The sequence below is a fragment of the Bactrocera tryoni genome, chromosome 3 (assembly GCF_016617805.1).
Source record: "Bactrocera tryoni isolate S06 chromosome 3, CSIRO_BtryS06_freeze2, whole genome shotgun sequence".
Taxonomy (NCBI): domain Eukaryota; kingdom Metazoa; phylum Arthropoda; class Insecta; order Diptera; family Tephritidae; genus Bactrocera; species Bactrocera tryoni.
In genome coordinates this window covers 10,596,794-10,617,200 of record NC_052501.1, presented here as the reverse complement: position 1 = coordinate 10,617,200, position 20,407 = coordinate 10,596,794, and the positions used below count along the sequence as shown (strand labels likewise).

The window sequence follows — 20,407 nt, the reverse complement described above, 5'->3', positions numbered from 1 at the left end:
AAATTAATATTACACAAAAAAAAGCAACAACGAAAGCAAACTAAAAGGTGGAAAATTTATTGGCGCACAAAAGTAGTGCTCCTATTTGGCTTTATACCTTGGCGGTATGCGTGCATAACTGTATGTTATTGGCACCGGTACGACGCGAGGTCACCACTTGAATGCCCTTCGATTTGGCCATACAACTCGAATGACAACCCGATTTAACAATCCATTCAGGCTCTGCTGCCGCCGCCGTTACTGACGTGTCCAGCGCCACCAAAGAGGCCGAGACGGGAGGTGGCGGCTTCGGTGGCTGTGGCTGCGCCACGGGTTGCGCTGTGCCACGCAGCGGATAACTGTATTTATTCCACGGTTGATAGCCGCCCGATTTGCGTTTGTAGGGCGATTCGCGCTCCTGACCATGGAAACTGCGTACGGCCACCTCTACAATAAAAAAGGCGAAATAATATATGACACTTTTTGAAATGCACCGAAATTACTCACCGTTCTCGTATTTACTGCGATATGTTGTTGGCGCATAAATGTTGTACTGTGGTATATTGTTGTTGTGGTTATGATAATTTTTATTATAACTTAAGTTGTTGCCACTGGCAGTGGTGGCATGCACCGTGTTGTAGCGTCGACTCTCCGATTCCTCGGCACGTGCTGGTGACGTCCTACGTTGCTCGCAAAAATGCGGATCCAATTTGTAGTAGTTGTGTGTCGAGTTGTCACATGAGAACTTCTCACACCGCCCACCAATACAGTATGATATATCTTCGGCTTTGTAAAGCGTTGTGCGGCATGTGGTGCCCTCAGGGAAAGTCCAACGACGCGTTTTAGTGCCATTCGTTTTCGTGCGGCAGTAAACTTTGCAAGATTCCTCTACAAAAATGTACATGAAGTCATAAAAATGTAGTTGTAATAGTTTTGTTACTTACCAATATCGCCAATTATCTGCACGCCCTCGCCCGTCAGCTCTGCATCCGACTTCTGCGCACGACTGCACTTGTCATAAGCGAATTCTTCAATTGTCATAACGATTTTCGAGCTGTAACAATCTTTGGCTACGCAAGACTCGTATTTATGAGCAGGCCCGAGACAGCGTCTATAATGATCGACACAACGACGTGAGTACGTGCGTAGACCCGTGCTGCCTTCGAGCAGACGACGCGAAGGTCCATATAGGCAGCCGGAGGCACATTCACTCGCCTCGCTCCATTCACTCCAGCTAACAGGCTATAAGCATAAAAAAACAAACGATTTTAAGATAAAGTACGAATAGGTTTATAACGGTTATCTAAGAGAACTACAGGGTTTGTACGGAAAATTATAGGACTAATATTCTTCTGCGGCGACTGTACTTCGGAGCCTGCGCGCACCGACTGGATTCGGTAGAGGGCATTATCTCCGAGTATCTGAAGAGTCAGGACAAACATAGCGACGTATTTCTGTGAGTGGTGCAAGCCGAAAATGCAGCGTTCGTTAGAGCAGAGGTACGCGATTAAATTCTGAATGAAACTCTGTAAATCTGCGAAAGAGACTTTTGATATATTCAAGCAGGCTTACCATGTCGCTTTAGCAAGAAGTGGTGTGTTTCGGTGGCACCAGGCCTTTTTGGAGGGCCGGGAAGAAGTCGCTGATGAAAACCGGAAGAATGAGCAAATCCAAAGTGAAAACGATACTCATTGTCTTTTTTGACATCAAAGGCCTCCTGGATAAACCGTCAACGCCAAGTTTTACTTGGAAGTCTTCAAGAGACTCAAACGCTAACCAAGGCCGGTTTCCCAACGCTTCCCCAGCCGCCCTACAACCCAGATGTGATCCCCCTGGACTTTTTTTGTTACCTTGCCTGAAAAGTCCGATGAAAGGCAACCATTTTAAGATGAGAGGGGAGATCCAAGCAGCATGCTCCTCGGTTCTCAAGGCTATTCCGCAGAATGCCTACCGTAACACCTTCAATGTTTGGAAATCGCGCTGGCAGCGCTGCATCGACGCAGAAGGATCCTATTTTGAACGTTTTTAACGAATTGTAACCATTGGTTTAATAATTTTTTTAAATCGACTCAGTTCTATTACTTTCCGGACAAACCCTGTATGCTTAGACTTCTAAGAAATATTACGCATAAAACGAAAAGTGTGACCGAGATTGGCTTGCTGTATATAAACTATCAGTTCTGAGATATTCTTTGTAGAGCAACAGTTATCCCAGCTTCGTAAAAGTTTCAAATTTTACAGAGAGACCACGGCATGGTCCTCCATAAAACTACCATATTTCAGGTTCCATTATTTATTTAACTTACCACTTTATTTTTAACCTTAGGTGCAGTCAAAACGAATAGTATAAGTCACTCACCTTATTGTAATTGTATTCATGCAAATAGTGTCCCGTTTTACTGGATTCCAGGAAATTCGACTTCTCATAACCCACTTTACTCGCAGTTGATGCAAGCTTAGGCGTATGGTAGGGCGTAACATAAGCAGGACGTATTACACACGTACCGCTACGGCACCACTGTAAGATTCAATGATCTAAATAAAAATCAAAAACAACAGAAACGCCAAGAAAACTAACCATATTTGGACCACACGTGGTGCCCTCCAAAGCCGGATGCGATGTCCAAGTATGACGATCGCGCTGGCAGTGTAAATCGGTACAAATATCGGATTGCTTTTGATTTTTAGCACGCATTGAGGGGCGTCCATACTTAAGCATGCACTGCTGATCGGCATCAAAGCGTTCCCCCGGCAATATACCCTCAGCCAAGTGATCCAAATTGTTGGCGAATTGACCGTGATCGAAGAGGCAGCTGCCTAAACCTTTTCTGGAGAGAAAAATAACGATTTAGGATAATATATTTCTTTATATTGTAAATATATTGGTATTCGAAAAAGACTTTTCGTATTTTGTCAACAGATTTCCGTTCTGGAAATTTCGATGTGAAAGATGCACCTCGCGCTGGTCGATGGAATTATGGAAAAGATTGACCACGACTGTCACATGAGCAGCCATGACATCGGAAAGGAACTTAACATTCATCATCAAACAGTTTTGATAACTCGCTACAAAATGAAGCTTGATGTTTGGATTCCACATGAATTGTCTGTGAAAAACTTAATGGACCGAATTAACATCTGCAATTCTTTGCTGAAACGAGATGAAATCGAACCATTTCTGAATGATAACAAGAGACGAAAAGTGGATCAAATACGACAATAATGTGTGAAAAAGATTGTCCAGGGATGGTGAAGCTCAACAACTGGTCGCAAAGCCAGAATTGACGTCTCGGAAGGTTATGCTGAGTGTTTGCTGGGATTGGAAAGTGTTTGCTCTAACTTGGTCGAATGATTGATTCTACATTTTACTATCAACAACCGATGAGATTGAAGCAAGAAATCGAAAAAAACGGTCAGAACTGATTAACAGAAAGGGCTTCGTCTTCCATCAAGACAACGCTAAACCACAGACATTTTTGATGACTCGGCAAAACATGGGAGAGCTTGTCGAGGAAGTTTTGATGCTTCCACTATATAGCCCTGTTCTTGCATCATCGGACTACCATTTATTTCGGTCAATGCAGAACTCCCTTAATGGAGTAAAGTTGACTTCAAGAGAAGCCTGTGAAAATTACTTGTCGCAGTTTTTCACCGAAAAACCAGAAAAGTTTTACACTGATGGAATAATGTCTCTATGGAAAAATATACATATTTAGTTCATTAAAGTTGATTATAAATATAAAAAAAAAGTTAAAGTTTAACTAGAAATAAGGAAAAATTTTTTCGACTACTTATATTAAAACCGATATTAAAATTTATAAAACAAATATTTTTTCACATGTTACTCACCTCAAAAACTTTTCCAAATAATCACGCGAACAGTCCGACCATGTCGTCTTGCCGCTGCCCAATGTAGGCGACATAATATATCGTGTGGGATCACAATTCCGGTCGTTTATTGTATCGTGACGCATGCCAAGGCTACATAAATTGTTATGGAAAATTGAAAAAATATGGCAATAAATCAAATATTTTACTGCATTTTGCATTGCACGAATTCACTCACTTATGTCCGATCTCGTGTGCTACAACGAAAACACTTTCGAAATGTTTGCCCTCGTTGATGGTGCATGAAGAAGTATTCGTGCACATGCCGGACACTGGTGCAAGACCAACCACCTGATTGATCTTCTTGCCGCCTTTATCCACAACGTACAAGTCGAGACCTAAACAAAAAAATGTTATGAGAAAATGTTTGTACATGTTTGTAGATAGCAGAAAGCTTTAAGAGAGATAACAGTTTTAAACCAGACAAAATATTAATGAAATATGGGATAACTATAAAGCTTTCGCTTATTTCACTAACTTTATCAAAAAACACAATTAAATGTGAATAAAAAACTCCAGTGACACTCTCAAAAGTTGCCATGCGCCCTGTAGCGTCTGCGTTTCTCACAATCATTTCCAAAACTCACCTGTTAAGATCACTGCATGATCATAATGCATGGTGTCACTATCCTGAGGCGGATTTAAACGCTGCTGCCACTCACAAAAATTACTTAAATACGTGTCAATATCATCGGAGCGTCGTAAACTAGACGGATCATTGTAAAGTATCTCCAAACGTTTCAATACGAAGTTAATGCGACGCCCCAGCGAGCGATCGTGATACAGCAATTGAACGGCATTTATCATTGCCAATACAAAACGTATCATTTGACTTTCGGTATTGTCTGGAAAATTCTTCGACATATGCTGGAAGAGATCACGATCAACGAAGATCGCCGTCTCAATGTACAGATCTTGTGGTATCATCGTGCTGCCCGAGGCTATGTTACGGCGCCGGCGACGACGTCGATGCTGTGGTTGGTCATCGTGCTTTTTGCTTTTAACAACGTTTTCTTCGTTGTTGTTGTTGTCATCGTGCATCAAATCGATGTGATCAAGCAGTATTGACGCTGCTTTGGCTTGTTGTTGTTTGCGATATTGGTGATGTTCTTTTAGTTTTCTTTGGCGTTGTGGCAGTTTCTCCGGCTTCTGTTTAGCGGCTTGTGCTTCTTGTTGTTGACGATGCAAATGTTGTCGCTGTCGCTGATGTTTCTGATGCTGAAATTGGTGTTGTTGCTCGCCGTTGTTGCGATGATGATAACGTGGCTTATAACGTAAATTTATGTCCACATATTTCTTTAGTTTATCGTCTCTTCCATTGTGATGATATGTGTAGTTATGTGTGGTGTCTTCTGCGTATTCTTCGTGGGTCACATAGCCGGTATTACGCACTGGACGTGCCGTGTATTCACCTACGGTGGGCTCTAACGGGAAGTTGTTCAACTCATTGAAACCCTCCTCTTCAGGCTCAAATTGTACGCTTGCGTTGAGTACACTCGCTGCCAATGGCATAACGGCAGATTCTCTTGTGTCTTTGGGTGGCAGATGATAGTTCGATTCGAGTATTACGTGGGTTGAGTTGCCGAAACGTGCTGGCAGTGGATGGATTATGTAGTTGGTGGAGTTGTGATGGAAAACGCCGCGCTGAAAATTCGTAATAATTTAGTGACAATTTTCTAATTTCGTGGGATTAGTTTTCAGTAAGTTGGAGAGTGGCGAATCGAACAACAACTGTAAATCACTAATACTGGTATAATTAAATAGCAAAGCGGTCGATTAATTCATATACATACTTTCTTGAGCTTAATCTGTGGATTAATATGTATTTCTTTCGAAAGTAAATTGTTTGACAAGAGAGAGAGAGAGAGAGGAAAGCCCAATATGTTTATACTCAGAAGTTTCATATCCTTTAGATTTGTCACGAATTTTGTAACACTCAGTAGGAAACGCCGTCACCCCATAAAATATATATGTATGTACTATATATGTATTTAATATAAATGATCAGCGAGACAAGCTGAGGCTACTTAGTTATGCACGTCTAGCCCCTCCGTTTTTGAGATATATATCTCAAATTTTTTCCAATTTGTTATGTCCTTTTCATGGGGTGTGTTTCTTACGTGGCGGGTCCCAAACCCAGCACACAACCCTGGGGAGGAATGATTCGTCTTCTCACTTTAGCTCGGCTCCATCGTCCGCAGTCTCGAAATGCAACGCAGAAAAACTCTTTCCAAAAGGTGCTACTTCGGACTGAGTAAGCAATGGACAAGTGAAGTCCTCTCTCGACGAATAAAGACCAAATTCTACAAGTCACTCATCATTTCCGCAAAAGGCTTGAACGATGACAACATCAAAGTAGTCGGTATTACGAGTTTTCGAGAGAAAGATTCTGTGGAAGATTCGCACTCGACGGAACGATGAGCTGTACGAGACATACGACGACATACTTATAGACATAGTTCAACGAATTAAAAGAGAGCAGCTACACTGGCTAGGTCATGTTGTCCGGACGGAAAAGAATACTCCAGCTTTGAAGATTTTTGATTCAGTACTCGCCGATTGAAGCAGAGGAAGAGGAAGATCTTCACTCCAGGTGGAGAAGGACCTGACTACACTTAGAATATCCACATGGCACCACAAGCTGCTATGAACAATCAAACAGTTCTTCTACGGAAACTTTTTTTATTTGTGAAGGATATTTATTGCCATCTTTACAGTAATCGAAGTTAATGTTGACAGATTTGACCTTTTGAGAGGACAAAGAGTTTTAGTATGTAATCTCTCGTCTGGTATAGTCCTCTGCTTTGAGCCTTACGGTTTCCCTTCTCTCAAGTCTTTTGAAGTAGCTCATTGAAATAATGAACAAATTCTCTTAGCCAAAAATCTTTGAAACAATTTTAATTTTTGAAATTAGAATAACAGTAATCGAAAACCAAATTTTTTTGGGTCTAATAAGAAATCCCTTTATTATAAAAATACTTGCTAATGAGACCCTATCCATGCTATGTCAAGTGACCCGTGCACTCTACTTTCCACCTATGTATATATATATATCTAAACAGCTTGCTTAAATAATATACATCCAGACACACATGCTAACAGTTAGCCACATTACTAGCAGTTGTGCGTCTAACTTTTGTGGTTTACACACACGCTCGCGCTCTTCCCAATTGCCGCGGCACACACGCCACATCACAAATATTGCTCACCGCTTCGTTGATTTTCCATTCATCATTATTTTATTGTATTGTATCTTGTTGGCATTGTTGTTTTGGTTTTGCTACTTACCACATTTTCATCATCGCAAAGGTCAAGTGCTGAATTTTCATTACTGTAAAAGCAGCGCTCATACCGCTCGGCTAATTTATGCGAATCCTCAATGAACTGCGTCGAGTTGGCATAGCGTCGGATGAATACAAAAGCATCGTCGATTAGTTTCGGTGTCTGGCGTAGCTGTAGGTGCACCGATTGGTCGTTGTCTACACATAAAAAGAAAAACAAACAACAAAAAATGATAAATAAATGCAACAAAAGAAATTAAACAGTTATCTATGTACATATATTGAAAATGAACAAGGCTGTGAAGATCGAAATGTGTGGCGCAGATGCAAAAGCAGTGGAACAATCGGCGCAGAAGTACTCGCCAAAGTTGGCAAAATAGCATAAATGTACGCGCATATATTAATATATTCTCGTATATGCAATCTGCATAGATATGTAAATATTAAGGTTAGCGCTCGTTGCATGCAACGGTGATCGCGCCACTGCAATGCTGTACGCTGCGGCATCCACTAACCGCTTTTCCGCTCATCGCACCGACACTTCACTTCAAGCAGCATTGACCGGAATAATAAGTATTGCTTCCGAAGTACGAGTAGTTTGCTGCAAGATCAAAGACGGCACTAAATCATATGCGGTAACGATCTAAATGCAAAAGAAGAACACCGAATCATCGAAGTATGCAATATTTACTTATAGCTCGGAATGCGTGCGAGATGATGACTGCAATCTATAGAATTCTTTTTCACTTAAGGTCAATTTTCTAAAGCAATTTTGATCTAAATTTGTTCCAAGTGCGATCCTCAGAAAAACTTAAAGCTGATATAGAATGCAGATTAACTATTCTTTTCTACTGCCAGAGATGAAGGCAGTAGACGGTTTATACCCTCTGTTTCAAAAATGATGTGGAAGTCGTATTTGGCTGAATCAAATTTAACTCGGGCTGACAAAAGAGCTACAACACTTGCAAAAAAATCTTCATCTCTTCATCCAACTTTCCATATATTTATTTGCCTTTAGCAAATTGTGAGTCGGACCAAAGGGAAAAGGGTGTTAGATGAGTGGTGTTAGCGGGGCATGCAAAGAGATGGCCAGTGTCATGCGGAGACTCATTGCACGCAGGACATATGTATGTTGGATATGTCGGTGTATGTTCTAGACAAGTAGAAGTTTAACCTGCTGCAATATCTAGAACTCTCATTTCTCGCGGCAACTCGAGCTTTTCGTCAGTAAGTGGTGGTGATTTGACTCCAAGAACGCCATTCACTGGAAGGGAATCGATGAATATGCTGATAGTTCCACTGTGAATGGCGGTCAGTACCTGTCGGAAGCTTGTTGCGTCGGCGTATTGTTCGATGTCGTCGACGTAATTGAGGACAGACCTCTTAATGTTCCTAAGAGGCGGTTCCGCTCCAAAGAGGTAGCTTCAGGGGTGATTTCTGCGAAAACATCCCAGCAGGAACTACTTGGGGAGGAGTTCATTATGTTTCTTAACTGGGAGCATAAGCGTCTCATGTTCGTAAATGTTCGATGGGAGACATCAAGAGACAGCCTGACGTGGTCCAGAGTGCAGTGTTCGGGCAGGTTTGTAGCTTTTTCATCTGTGTTCCACTGCATCCAGGCGATCATATTGCTGCGGCGTAGTTGAGGACCTGGCGGCCGATTGCCATGTAAGTTACCAACAACATTTATTTGTCTTTTCGCCATGTGCTGCTGGCCAGTGACATGAGGATTCTGTTGCGGATGAGTGAAGAAGCATAGACATGTTACACCTAAAATCTTAAGGTTATTGACCGTCGGAATCTTGGCGCCATCGACTGCGATATTAAGCCTTCATTCAGTTCGTGAATATTTCAGAACACAATAGATTTATGTGCAAAACTCCGCCAATAAGTAGCCAACATAGAAGTAATCTAGTAAATTTAATCACATAATCCAGCTGCAATTATGCACAAAAAATAGACCAAAAGAGCATTTATCTCGCAGTGACTGCGCCAGCTGTCAATCTTCTGACACTTAAGAATGCACTCAAGCCAGAGCACATTTCAACCGAAACGATTTGATGTATTGTGTTTGTCGTGATTATCATACCTTTTATTTGCACGGAGACGACGTCCTCACTCGTTGCCGTTTGCGGTTGCGCGTCGGCGCTTTGATTCGCTGCGGTGGCGCTGGTGTCAGAACGTTTGACACGATGCGAAGAATTATGCGTTGGTTGTTGCTTTTGTTGTGACTTGAAAGCTGCCGGCGTTACTGGATCGGCAGCAAAAGTGGCTGCAGCGTCAACTGCATTCCCTACATCGACGTCGCTGGCATCTGTTAGATGTTGCAAATGCACCAATTTCAGTGGACGCCCTGCAAGCAAAGAATGTGGTGGGTAATTATTTACAAATTTATATACATATATGTAGGTACATATGTGCACAAACAAGTTCTAAAAGGCAGAAAAGTAAACAGCCAACAGACAGGGTGGTCACGAAGGAGCGGGGTATACTTGCTGTCTGTCCATTTATAGCCTTTTGGCTTATATCTGCGTCTATCTATCTGTCTGCCTGTCCAAACAGCTAATCGTTTATTCAAGTACAATGCCTTTGGCAGCTTAGAGTAGAGTACAGTATGCAGCCACCACTATCGATTCCAATTGAACTTCGCATTCAGTAGTACAAGTATCTGTGCTGTCGGTATCGAATGTGTGTGTTTTTTAGATTTATTGCGAATTTATACATTGACCCTATATTTATAAATACATATACATATGTACCGTATATTTAAGTAACGTTTTCACAGCATTTCTGTAATATTTATGTTCTAAGTGGCAGTAAAGCAACATGTTCAGGCTGCCAATACCGGCTGCCATTTACATGTATTTTATACATCACAAAGAAGAAGAAAAAGTAACGGAAGAATACTTATCATATTTTATGTATAAACTATACACTAGCACTCGGGAAATCCCCTTATTAGTAAATAATAATTTTCATTCATTAATCAACCGATTACAAAGTTGTACGAAACCTCGACTTATCGCCTGCAGGCGCCATTAAATCAAAATATTTACTTACAATTTAACTAAAACTATATGAGCTTATTGCAAATATTATCACTGATTTTGCAAAATCATCATTTTCACTTTCTGAATGACCTTATACACGTCAGCATTTATATAAACATATCTCATAAGAATCACAACTAAATAGAAGTGTAAGATAAGAAATATACTGGGTGACCCACATACCCGAAGAATGTTAGAAGATAAAGGCAGTTCGGTTCGCTTACTTTTTTGGAGTTTTCTTTTTATAAATAACAGTAATTAAAATTTAAAAATTTGTATTCTATTGAGTGTTGTCATAACCGTGCTTTTTTGTACACAATTTTTAATTTACTATTCTCATTCTTTGACTCACCTTCTTTTTCTTTTCCAAATATTAACTCCTTTTCATGCTCAGCCAAATGATCAGCGAGTGAACTTTCCTTAATCTGAAAATAAAAAGGGAGTATGTGATTAGTAAAAACTGGAAATGAAGATTTTCTAGAATACTTTATAAAAAGATAAAATAATAAAGTTAAATTTTAAAGTGTAAATTCTCTTCTCTACTAAGCAGACAGAAATTCAGAAAAGGATCTTCAACAATTTTAAGGGGTTGCATGGGTAAAGGAGTTTCAAAAAATCTATTGTTTATAATATCAATTAAGTTCTACAACACCCTATAATAGTATTGTCCTAAACTTTCAAGTCCGGATCCGGATACACGGAAATGGCGTCGCAATGGCCAAGTAAATTTTTTATTTTTTTTTTTTTTCAAAATGTCCGAATTTCTTTGTTAATAGCGTATGTTTGTACCAATAAAAATTTCTAACAAAATATTTAATTTTTTATATGAGAAACAAATTTTGAAAAAAGGCTGTTTTTACTCGAAGAAACCAATGCAACCCCTTAATAGCTACCAAATATCCATATAAAAATTGCAATTGAGTTATAAAAAAAACGAGAGAACATTAGGATATTTAGGCTTTAAGCTTAAGAAATTTTAAGCCAATTCTTCCTTTCTCAGAAAATCGACGGAAACAGCAATCAATTGTTACATTTTTAGACTGTAAACAATCCCTGAGAATAGGTTCAAAAATTTTAAAATTTTATAAAAATTGGATTTAACAAGTAAGGAAGCGCGAAGTTTGGGTGTAACCGAACATTTCGTACTCTCGCAGCTTGCAAGGATTAAATACAGGGAATTATCTCCACATACATAACACCTGTTAGTTCATTCTAAGCACAAATACGCAATGTCAAAAAGACAGTTTTTTCAATTTTATCCAGATAACTCACATATTGGCTGATGTACTAAGTCACTCAGATGTTCGAAAATCTTTATATTAGATATATGGGGGCTAAGGGAAGTATTAACCCGATTCATCTTATTTGTAACAAATAGACATACTACTGTCAGGAAAGGATTCTCCGTGAATTTACCTTTACTTTACTTTGACCCATATTTTCGGTAAAAAGTCAAAGGTGGCATACTGCACTATCCAAAAATTTGTAACCTGATATATTAATTTCTTATTGATTTGTGAAAGAATCAAAAGGAATTTAAAATTGTGTTATATGCGAAGTAGGCGTGGTTGTAGTTTGATTCGGCCATTTTCACACTGTGTTCTATGTTAAAATAACGTACCAAATTTGGTAGGAATCACTCTAGCCCAAAAGTGGGTGATTGCCTAATTTTGACCGTGCTCCTATAAAGCACTCTCATACCATCTCTGGGCTAATATCTAATGCCTCTGCCGTATTTGATTAATGATTTATCGCTCTTAAGTAGTTTCTAAAAGTACCGTTATGTGGGGAATGCATGAGATTATCATACGGTTTCATCCATTTTCACAGTGTCGGTAGGAGTTCTTATAACATTTGCGCTAGGCGAATTTCGTTATTGGAGTTTTAGTGGCTTCTGAGATATGTACATTAAATTTATTAGAGGGCGGACCACCTCCCTTTTTTCAAACTTTTCTGCCCACAGCTGCCCCTTTCCACAGTGATCCCATCTGCCAAATTATAGTTTTATATGTAAAATTAGTGATTCGTTACTTTATATATTTTCGGTTAATGGCGTTTTGTGGGCGTAGCAATAGTCCGATTATGACCATCTACGAAATGTGCCTTACTTTTTTGCATGCGTACCAAGTGCCATCAACACATCTCAATTTTGACTTGAGTTACAGCTTGCTCGGACGGGCGGACAGAAATACAGTCACCCGGATTTCAACTTTTTTCGTCATCCTGATCATTTATATATACATAACCCTATATCTATCTCGCTTACAACCGTTAGGTGAATAAAATGTTATACTTTGTAGCAACAAGTTGCAAGAGTATAAAAATTAAGTAGTAGCTGAAAACACAAATATTTTTTGTTCTATAATAAAATTAACTAGATCCCACTTGAAATTATTATATATTTAAGCATACGAAGAAAGGCATATTTTGGTAGGAATTTGCTATATACTGAGGCTGCTGAGTGATAATTTTACGCAGATCTTGGCTATTATTTTAATGTGGTTTGATCGTACTAAGTCTACTGCGTGCATATCAAAACTAAACAGGTCTAAAGCGGTATAACATTTTTTTAATCTCAGAAACTTCATTTATTATTGCCAATCAGAAGCTAGAGCTAAGAAAAGCCGATTTTTTCAAAATTTTGTTCATAATATATGTATATACATACTTATGCAAATATAAAGTAATGTAAATTATTAATTTTTACCTGATATTCTGATAAATAAATAAATTAATAAATAAAGAAGTGATATTGCTTAAGGTTTTCTGATTCTGATCTTAGCTAATTTTAACACTCGTTGTTATTTTCTTTTTTTCGAAGTATTGTTATTCTTCGAAGATTTCTCTCTTAATACTCAACGTGTAAAAGAAAAAAAAATCTATATATGTATAATTGCTGAGTGCGTTAATAAATAAATAAATATGTAAAGTTAGCTCATATATAATGAAGATAGACAAGAGGAAGTTTATAATCACAAGATTAACACCTAACTAGACTTATTTACTACCTTTTAATGAAGCTGTCAACAGCTGCTCGAAATGCCCAGCTAATGACGACCTAAGCAGCTAATGATGAACTTCCTAACGTCAATCTAAGGCACTCACACACATACAAAAACATGTAACAAAGTGTGAGTTTTCGACAGCATTTGAAGGTGTCTGAAAATTTTCCATACAATTTAGAAAATGACAACAAATTTAATGAACAAAGTAAGTTGCAATTTTACGCAAATACGCGCATGAACTTCAGCTACAGATTTTGCCACTTAATTTGGAGAAGAAAAGAGGCGTAACTGCCATCAATTGAAGCAAAAGTCAAAATACAACAACTACACTGCGAACACATCGTACTTTAGCTTCCGCTAACATCAAGCACAAAGTTGAAAAATATGCATACATATTATACAAATTATGCCAACAACAACAACGATATAACGAGAACAGCTACACACAGCGGGCGATATAAACTATAAGCGTCTGCAGCGAACCATGAAGCGCCGAGCAGCAATATTTGTTGACGCGCTGCAACAATTGCCGCGGTAAACACTACTAATTGCCGGCAAGGGCATTGAAGGCTGGCTGAAGTCAGAAGGCAACAACAACATCAATATCGGGCAAAAGTAGGTGGTGTTTTTTCGCCAAGAGAATGTGTGTTTGCGAATAAAACAAATTAAAACCACACAAATAAAAGCCGAATTCACCAAAAACCATTCACGCATAGTACACACGCATACGTACACAAACACACACACACACAAAAATGCGCAGACACCGCCAGGTGGCGTTGAAAAGTGCCGGAAAAGCACGCACGAATACGAAGCACTTGAACCGACCGAATGAATGCGCTAAAAAACCAACAAACACAGCAATAATGAGCACAACAATGGTAGCAACAACAACCATCGAGTACCAAAATCAGCGAACCGTATTAATAGAAACGTCAATGTTAGTGTGTGGTGGCGCTTCAGCCAGCTTCCGTAGCCGGCAAAAAGAGGCGGTAAGCCACCCATTATGACCACTCGCATTTTAATTTATTTACAAGCATGTCACAGTCAGACGCGTACCGCTGAGGTATGAGCCATTGAACTAAGCACGCGAACTTTGGCCTCAGATATATACATTTTTATACCTGAACAGGGTATAATAAATTTCTCACATTGTTTGTAACAATCAGAACCCTATAAAATACATCTTCTTCTTCTTTCCTCGCGTAGACCCCCTTACGTGGTTACCGCCGAGTTAGCAACAGTGCGCCAGTCGTTTCTTCTTTTCGCAATGTGGTGCCAATTGGAGATTTCAAGCGAAGCTATGTCCTTCTCCACCTGGTTTTTTCAACGGAGTGGACGTCTTCCTCTTCTTCTGCTCCCACCAACGGGTACTACGTCGAGCTGGAGTGTTCGTCCATTCGGACGACATAACCTCGCCAACGTAGCCGCTGTCTTTTAATTCGTATCGTATATCTCATTCAGCTCATCGTTCCATCGAATGCGATATTCGCCGTGGGCAATGCACAAAAAACCATAAATCTTCCGCAGAATTTTTCTCTCGAAAACTCGTAACGTCGACTCATCAGATGTTGTCATTGTTCATGCCTCTGCCCCATATAGCAGGACGGGAATAATAAGTGACTTATAGAGTTTGGTTTTTGTTCGTCGAGAGAGGAACAATTGCCTACTCAGTCCTAAGTAGCACCTGTTGGCAAGAGTTATTCGGCATTGGATTTCGAGGCTGACATTATTGTTGGTGGATGATTTACCAGATAATAAGTGAGTCTTTGTTCAGATTTCTCGAGCCTTAAGATATAGATGACAACCTGTCGCCATATTTTTCAGGAATTTAATGATTTCTGTAATAAAAGTCATAGCATCATAGCACCGAATCATAAGCTTAGCATCTAACTTGATAACCACATGTAAATGCTTTCAAAATAGTCGATAGCCTTAATGTCATCTAACGATCTGCATTCTACCGACATCGACGCAAACGAACTAGGCCGAGATGAGATAAAGCAAAGCTTTCCATAGCAACAGGAGAAGATTATTGATGGGTTCATAACTACACTCACCAGTTTTACCCCTATTTTTTCCCTGATGACCCATTAAAACTATGTAAAAGCAGGAAGGTCTTATATAATTCCCTTTCAGCAAGTTATGTTTTTGAAGTAGAAGGTCTCAACCTACTAAAACTTGTATTTTGCTTAGGGTATGTTGCTTAAGTCGTAGGGCTGATCCTCGCACCCAAAGTAGCGCGGAATCCCATTTGGTTGCCTGTAAACGCTGATCCTTTATAATTTCTAAAACCTCTAGATATGAATAACCAGACCTTTACAGATCGATGAGTCTACAATCTACCTCGCGTTTTTCTATACAACTGTGGTATATTGCGTCCGACAAGATATGTAACCACACTCCATGTGCGAATATTGTGCAGTGCTCGATCAGAAATCCTTCCTTTTCGGTGAGATGAGCTTTGCTAAGAGCAAGTAGTTCAAATGATCTCCTATATCTTACTAAGCGCAGAAACACAGGTTTTGGTATTTAACCAGCTTTTGCAAAGCTCAATAAAGGTCCATAGATCCAATGCTAGAGCTCAAATGGACAATGGAGTACTGACTCTTTGCCAATCTTATTAAGGGTACCCACTTTAACAAGCTCACCGGCTTTGCAGTTGCAGTTACAGTTGAAAGCCCTTCACTGCCATGCTTTGCTGCGGCTCGTGACATTCACGTTTTAATAAGATATGGAACTAATGGTTCAAACTCCTGTGATCACTTCTTCTTCTTTATTGAGATAAATATATATTACAATGAATATATTACAAAATTTCTGAAGACATGTTATATGTATGTAAAATACATTCTCATGTGTGCAAATTTTTTTTAATTCCGTCTTTGCATTGGTTATCTTAAGTATGAGCAAAAGTTTCATGCATGCAATCGCTGTGTGAAAAGTTCTCATGCGCATGCGTAACTTTTCAATGCTTATATTACATTATATGTATATAATAAAACACATATATACATAATAAATTAGTTATTGCACACACGTAGTCATTATAGTCTGCTCCCCTTTCGGTCGTGATTCAAGTTAGATTTTTGCATTTGCGTATTCTCGACTGAACTCAACTTGGCAAGCCATTATATTGTTCTATACCGGAACGAGCACTTGTAATTTCGTTGATGCATAGTACATATATACTATGTATATATACCATACAAAGTCACCTTTCTTTGGGGTGTAATTTATGGGCTTTATTATCGGTCATCCAATTATTTTTCTAATTATGTTGTTGTCCGCTTATTAATAATAATTCTTCTGCTTCTAACCATGACAATATGAGTTCCTCAGTGCAGGTCAACAACTTTGAATGTTACTACTACTGTTCCAATTATATGTTTGGAGCATTCAATTAACACATTAAAGTTGACCTTTTACTTGGAATGTGACGAATCGAACAAGTAGCTGGTGGAAACCAAATTGAGTAAGAATAATCGGCGGTTATACACATTTAATTCTTCAGCTGCATACTCTTCTGTATTGGACTTTTTTGGATAACTTCGCTAGTAAATAAGTGGCGAATAGAACAGGGTATAACATAACTAATATATAGTCTTAACAAACCCTCTATCAACTAAGCTTCATCGAAAGAAACCCTGCAAGTTATCATAAAATATCTTCAACGACAATACCGACCACAGCTGTTCAAGTTTTAATGTGCCATCATTATTGTTAAGGCTTTAAAGCCAAGCACAATAATAAATATATTTTATGCCAGAAATCTGTCTTTTAAGATTTTTGTATTAATTCTAATATATAGTTTACCATCACCAAATGACAGCATACTTACTCTCACGTACGAATCAAACGATCAGCGATCTAAAGTGTTGATAGAGTTCAATAGCTGTTGTCACACAATATCACGGCCATAATTATTACTTCGTATCCGATTACTTGATCGATTCACATGAGTCAATAAAAATCGCATGCCATTTATATTATTTCGCATGCATTTGTTTGAACTGTGGCACATAGAATGTAAAATGCGACGCTTAAAAGATGCGATCATAGAAAAATATTGAAATGCATGTTTGTAAATAACTACCCTGCAGGAAAATGAGGTAGTTTAAAACTGGTTTGATTTTAGTTCAAAAAATATAATGATATGAGTTAATGTAGTTTTTGATAAGAAACTCTTCCGTGGGTATTACTCGGAAGGATCAATTGAGATACCTTTTTATAATTTGTAACTAGCACGTATTAGTTCACAAGTATCCAGACGACGATTATAAATGAAAATGTAGTAAGCTCAAATATGCAGAGCCCCTCGAAGAGGTTGATATGCTAAAGCGTGTGCTTTGATCAAATTTGATACGGCATCGATAAAAAAAAAATCCAAGATTGAACTATACAACGGATTTTCTTTAATTTTTAGTTTACAATGGAATCAGGGTTGCGGAATCGTTGCAAATGTTGCTGAAGTGTTTTGGGAAGTTTATTATATCACGAATACAAGTATTTTAGTGGCAAACATCTTTCAGGGAAGATCGTGATGTCATCGAAACCTTGCCTCATACGTGTCATCCACCTTTGTTAATGACGATAACATCGAAAGTCCGAAATTCATCGTGTTAGCATCAGAGAGATACTCTGCTATCTCTCATATCTTATGGAACAACTCAACAAGTCTTGGTTAATCTTTGGGATAATATTTTGGTTAATGTTTTGGTTAGTGTATTGGTTAATGTATTGGTTAATGTTTTGGTTAATGTTTTGGTTAATGTTTTAGTTACTGTATTGGTTAATGTATTGGTTAATGTTTGGTTAATGTATTTATTAATGTTTTGGTTAATATTTTGGTTAATATTTGGGTTAAGAATCGTGTTAGTACTTAAATCTTTTTCAAAAACGACATTGAGAAATATTGCTAAGTACCCTATATGAGAACCGTTACTGGTGACGATAGGTGGGTTTATGAATATAAAATCTAAACTGTCCAACAATCTAGCGAATATCTATCCAAAAATGAACCGAAACCGAAAAACCACAAAACCGAAATTCGCTGAACGCACTTTAAGTCAACGCAGCGTAAGTTTATAACAAGGATATGGATAATTGGATTAAACATGGATTGAACATGCTTGTATCGGCTCAAAAGAAGCCTATTTTGAAGGGAATAACTAAAATGTAACACCAATAAACATGAAATGTTCGTTTTTTGTGTCGGTACGGCTCTAATTTGTAAGCGTTTGTTTTGCTGCCACAATATTAAGCTATTGTTATATGTATAATTATAACTCAAATTCATTTAAATTATTATTATAATTGATATATGTCTCGATTTCCAACAGGGTAACTTTATTTCTTTGAGTAAGCGAAATAAAACATGAAAAGCCGCCGATTTTTATGCACATGCCTCTACTTATCTACATACATATAATATACATACTTATATACCTATATATACATGTATGTATATATTTATATGTGTGTATAATTGCTTGCATTAATCAAAAATCGCATCTGAGGCGTATCTGGTAATGAATATGCAGCACATGCACATACTTACATCTACATACATACGTAATCGCCATGTGGCTGCAATATTTTGCAATTACGAAAAAGTTGCTTAAGAAAAATGTTTAGACAACAATTAATTTCTATGAAATAATAGACAAAACCCTGCAGATGTGAATTATTGTTTAGTAAGAATACAAAACAACAGCAACAACAAACAAAGTGTGAAGACAATTAAGGCTGATTTTTTCACATGAAAGAATGTGTCTATGAAGTAGCTATTGCAATGGCAACAGCAACAACAGCAAATTACAAGAGACAAGTGTGAAGGCACCACTCGAATTATGTGCCGATTATGCGATTTCGTCTGTCAAGTGTCAAAATACAGCTATGCCGAAAAACGAGACAAGCTCGCTGCTCAATAAAAAAATATTAGCGAAAAACCAAAAACTACTGGATTCAACTTGCACATAAAAAAATGTCGATATTACGTGTTGCACGTTTGGAAAACTGACAAGCACACACACACACACACACACGCACAGAAAGTCGAGCTATTTTCGCGTTGTAGGTGTGTAGCATTCAAGACGCCAAGTGTCAATTGGTGCCGTCAGTGCGGCTGTCGCCGTTATTTTTAGCGTTGTTAACTCTAATTGCACTTGGATTAGTTGACGCCATGCAAATACGCTAGTGATTGCGCGCGCCCGGCCGCCAACACAGAATAGAGCTATAGAGTTCATTAAACGCAAATTAATGATTTTGTACAAATCACTATTATTTTTTGTTTATTTTGTTTGTTTTGTTTATTTAAGCTTCTCGTTAGCAAAAGTTGATATTTTGCTGAAATATTTTTTGCATTTCATATGCAGGTCAAAAAATTTTCAAATATTCAAATAAGTATATTTCGACTTTTGCAACTAAAACCATTTTTTATAAATTCAAATGATTTTTGTAAGTGAAATTATCATTCTTCACATTTTGATCCCCGTGATCTCCGTTGCAAAGATATGGCCGCTAACTCTACCTAGAGGGAAACGGTAGCTAATAAGAGCTAAGTAAAAGTACTTCAACGTCTAACATTTTAACCCAATTTTGTCTTCAATATTCTGCTTATTATAAACAATTGAACGGTTATCTTTAAGAATCTGGTACTTTTTTTACCTTCGACCTCTTATTAGTGTTCAGCAGTAGTAAATTGTAGAAGTCAACTAAACTTCTAGAAAACTTATTCAATCCAAGTTAATCAGAAAAAAATGCTTGTAAATGAACATATCTAGAAATGATTTTATGAATATGATGAAATTAGTCAATAATCCACCATTTTAGGTCCAAATATAGTAAAAAAAACCAAATTTCGATCAAGTTCTAAAAGTTATGACGATGAATTTTTTCGACTCCATAAAACTCCATCACATGTGTAGTGATTTTACAATCCAAAATCAGAATAGACCCAAGATTTGAGCAGAAAGATACACAACTTTCTTAAGAGATCCAAACTCATTTATGGATTATGAATAAACCATACAAAGATTTATTTCAATATCATACAATAATTTCTAGCACTGAATACCCTTGTATTTCAAAGATTATCGAATTTAACTGTTAATTAATTAGTGAATTGAGGTGGAGAGTAGACTCGGCGCTGTCCGCAGCAACTCGGATGACGTACATGTAGAACAACTTGGCTCATTTTATG

At 38.1% G+C, this 20,407-nt stretch overlaps 1 protein-coding gene across 3 annotated transcripts in view; it reads right to left on the bottom strand.

Annotated features, from left to right (window-relative positions):
* LOC120771175 overlaps positions 1–20,407 on the bottom strand; it is a 41,858-nt gene that overhangs the window by 2,782 nt on the left and 18,669 nt on the right. For all 3 annotated transcript variants that reach the window (XM_040099065.1, XM_040099066.1, XM_040099067.1), the window contains 11 exons: positions 10,551–10,623; positions 9,238–9,501; positions 7,156–7,346; positions 4,455–5,511; positions 4,046–4,205; positions 3,829–3,960; positions 2,558–2,807; positions 2,339–2,497; positions 924–1,221; positions 487–867; positions 98–426 (listed from right to left, as the gene is read on the bottom strand). In XM_040099065.1, coding sequence (XP_039954999.1) covers positions 98–426; positions 487–867; positions 924–1,221; positions 2,339–2,497; positions 2,558–2,807; positions 3,829–3,960; positions 4,046–4,205; positions 4,455–5,511; positions 7,156–7,346; positions 9,238–9,501; positions 10,551–10,623 — 3,294 coding nt within the window. The remainder of the gene's footprint in view (positions 1–97; positions 427–486; positions 868–923; positions 1,222–2,338; positions 2,498–2,557; positions 2,808–3,828; positions 3,961–4,045; positions 4,206–4,454; positions 5,512–7,155; positions 7,347–9,237; positions 9,502–10,550; positions 10,624–20,407) is intronic.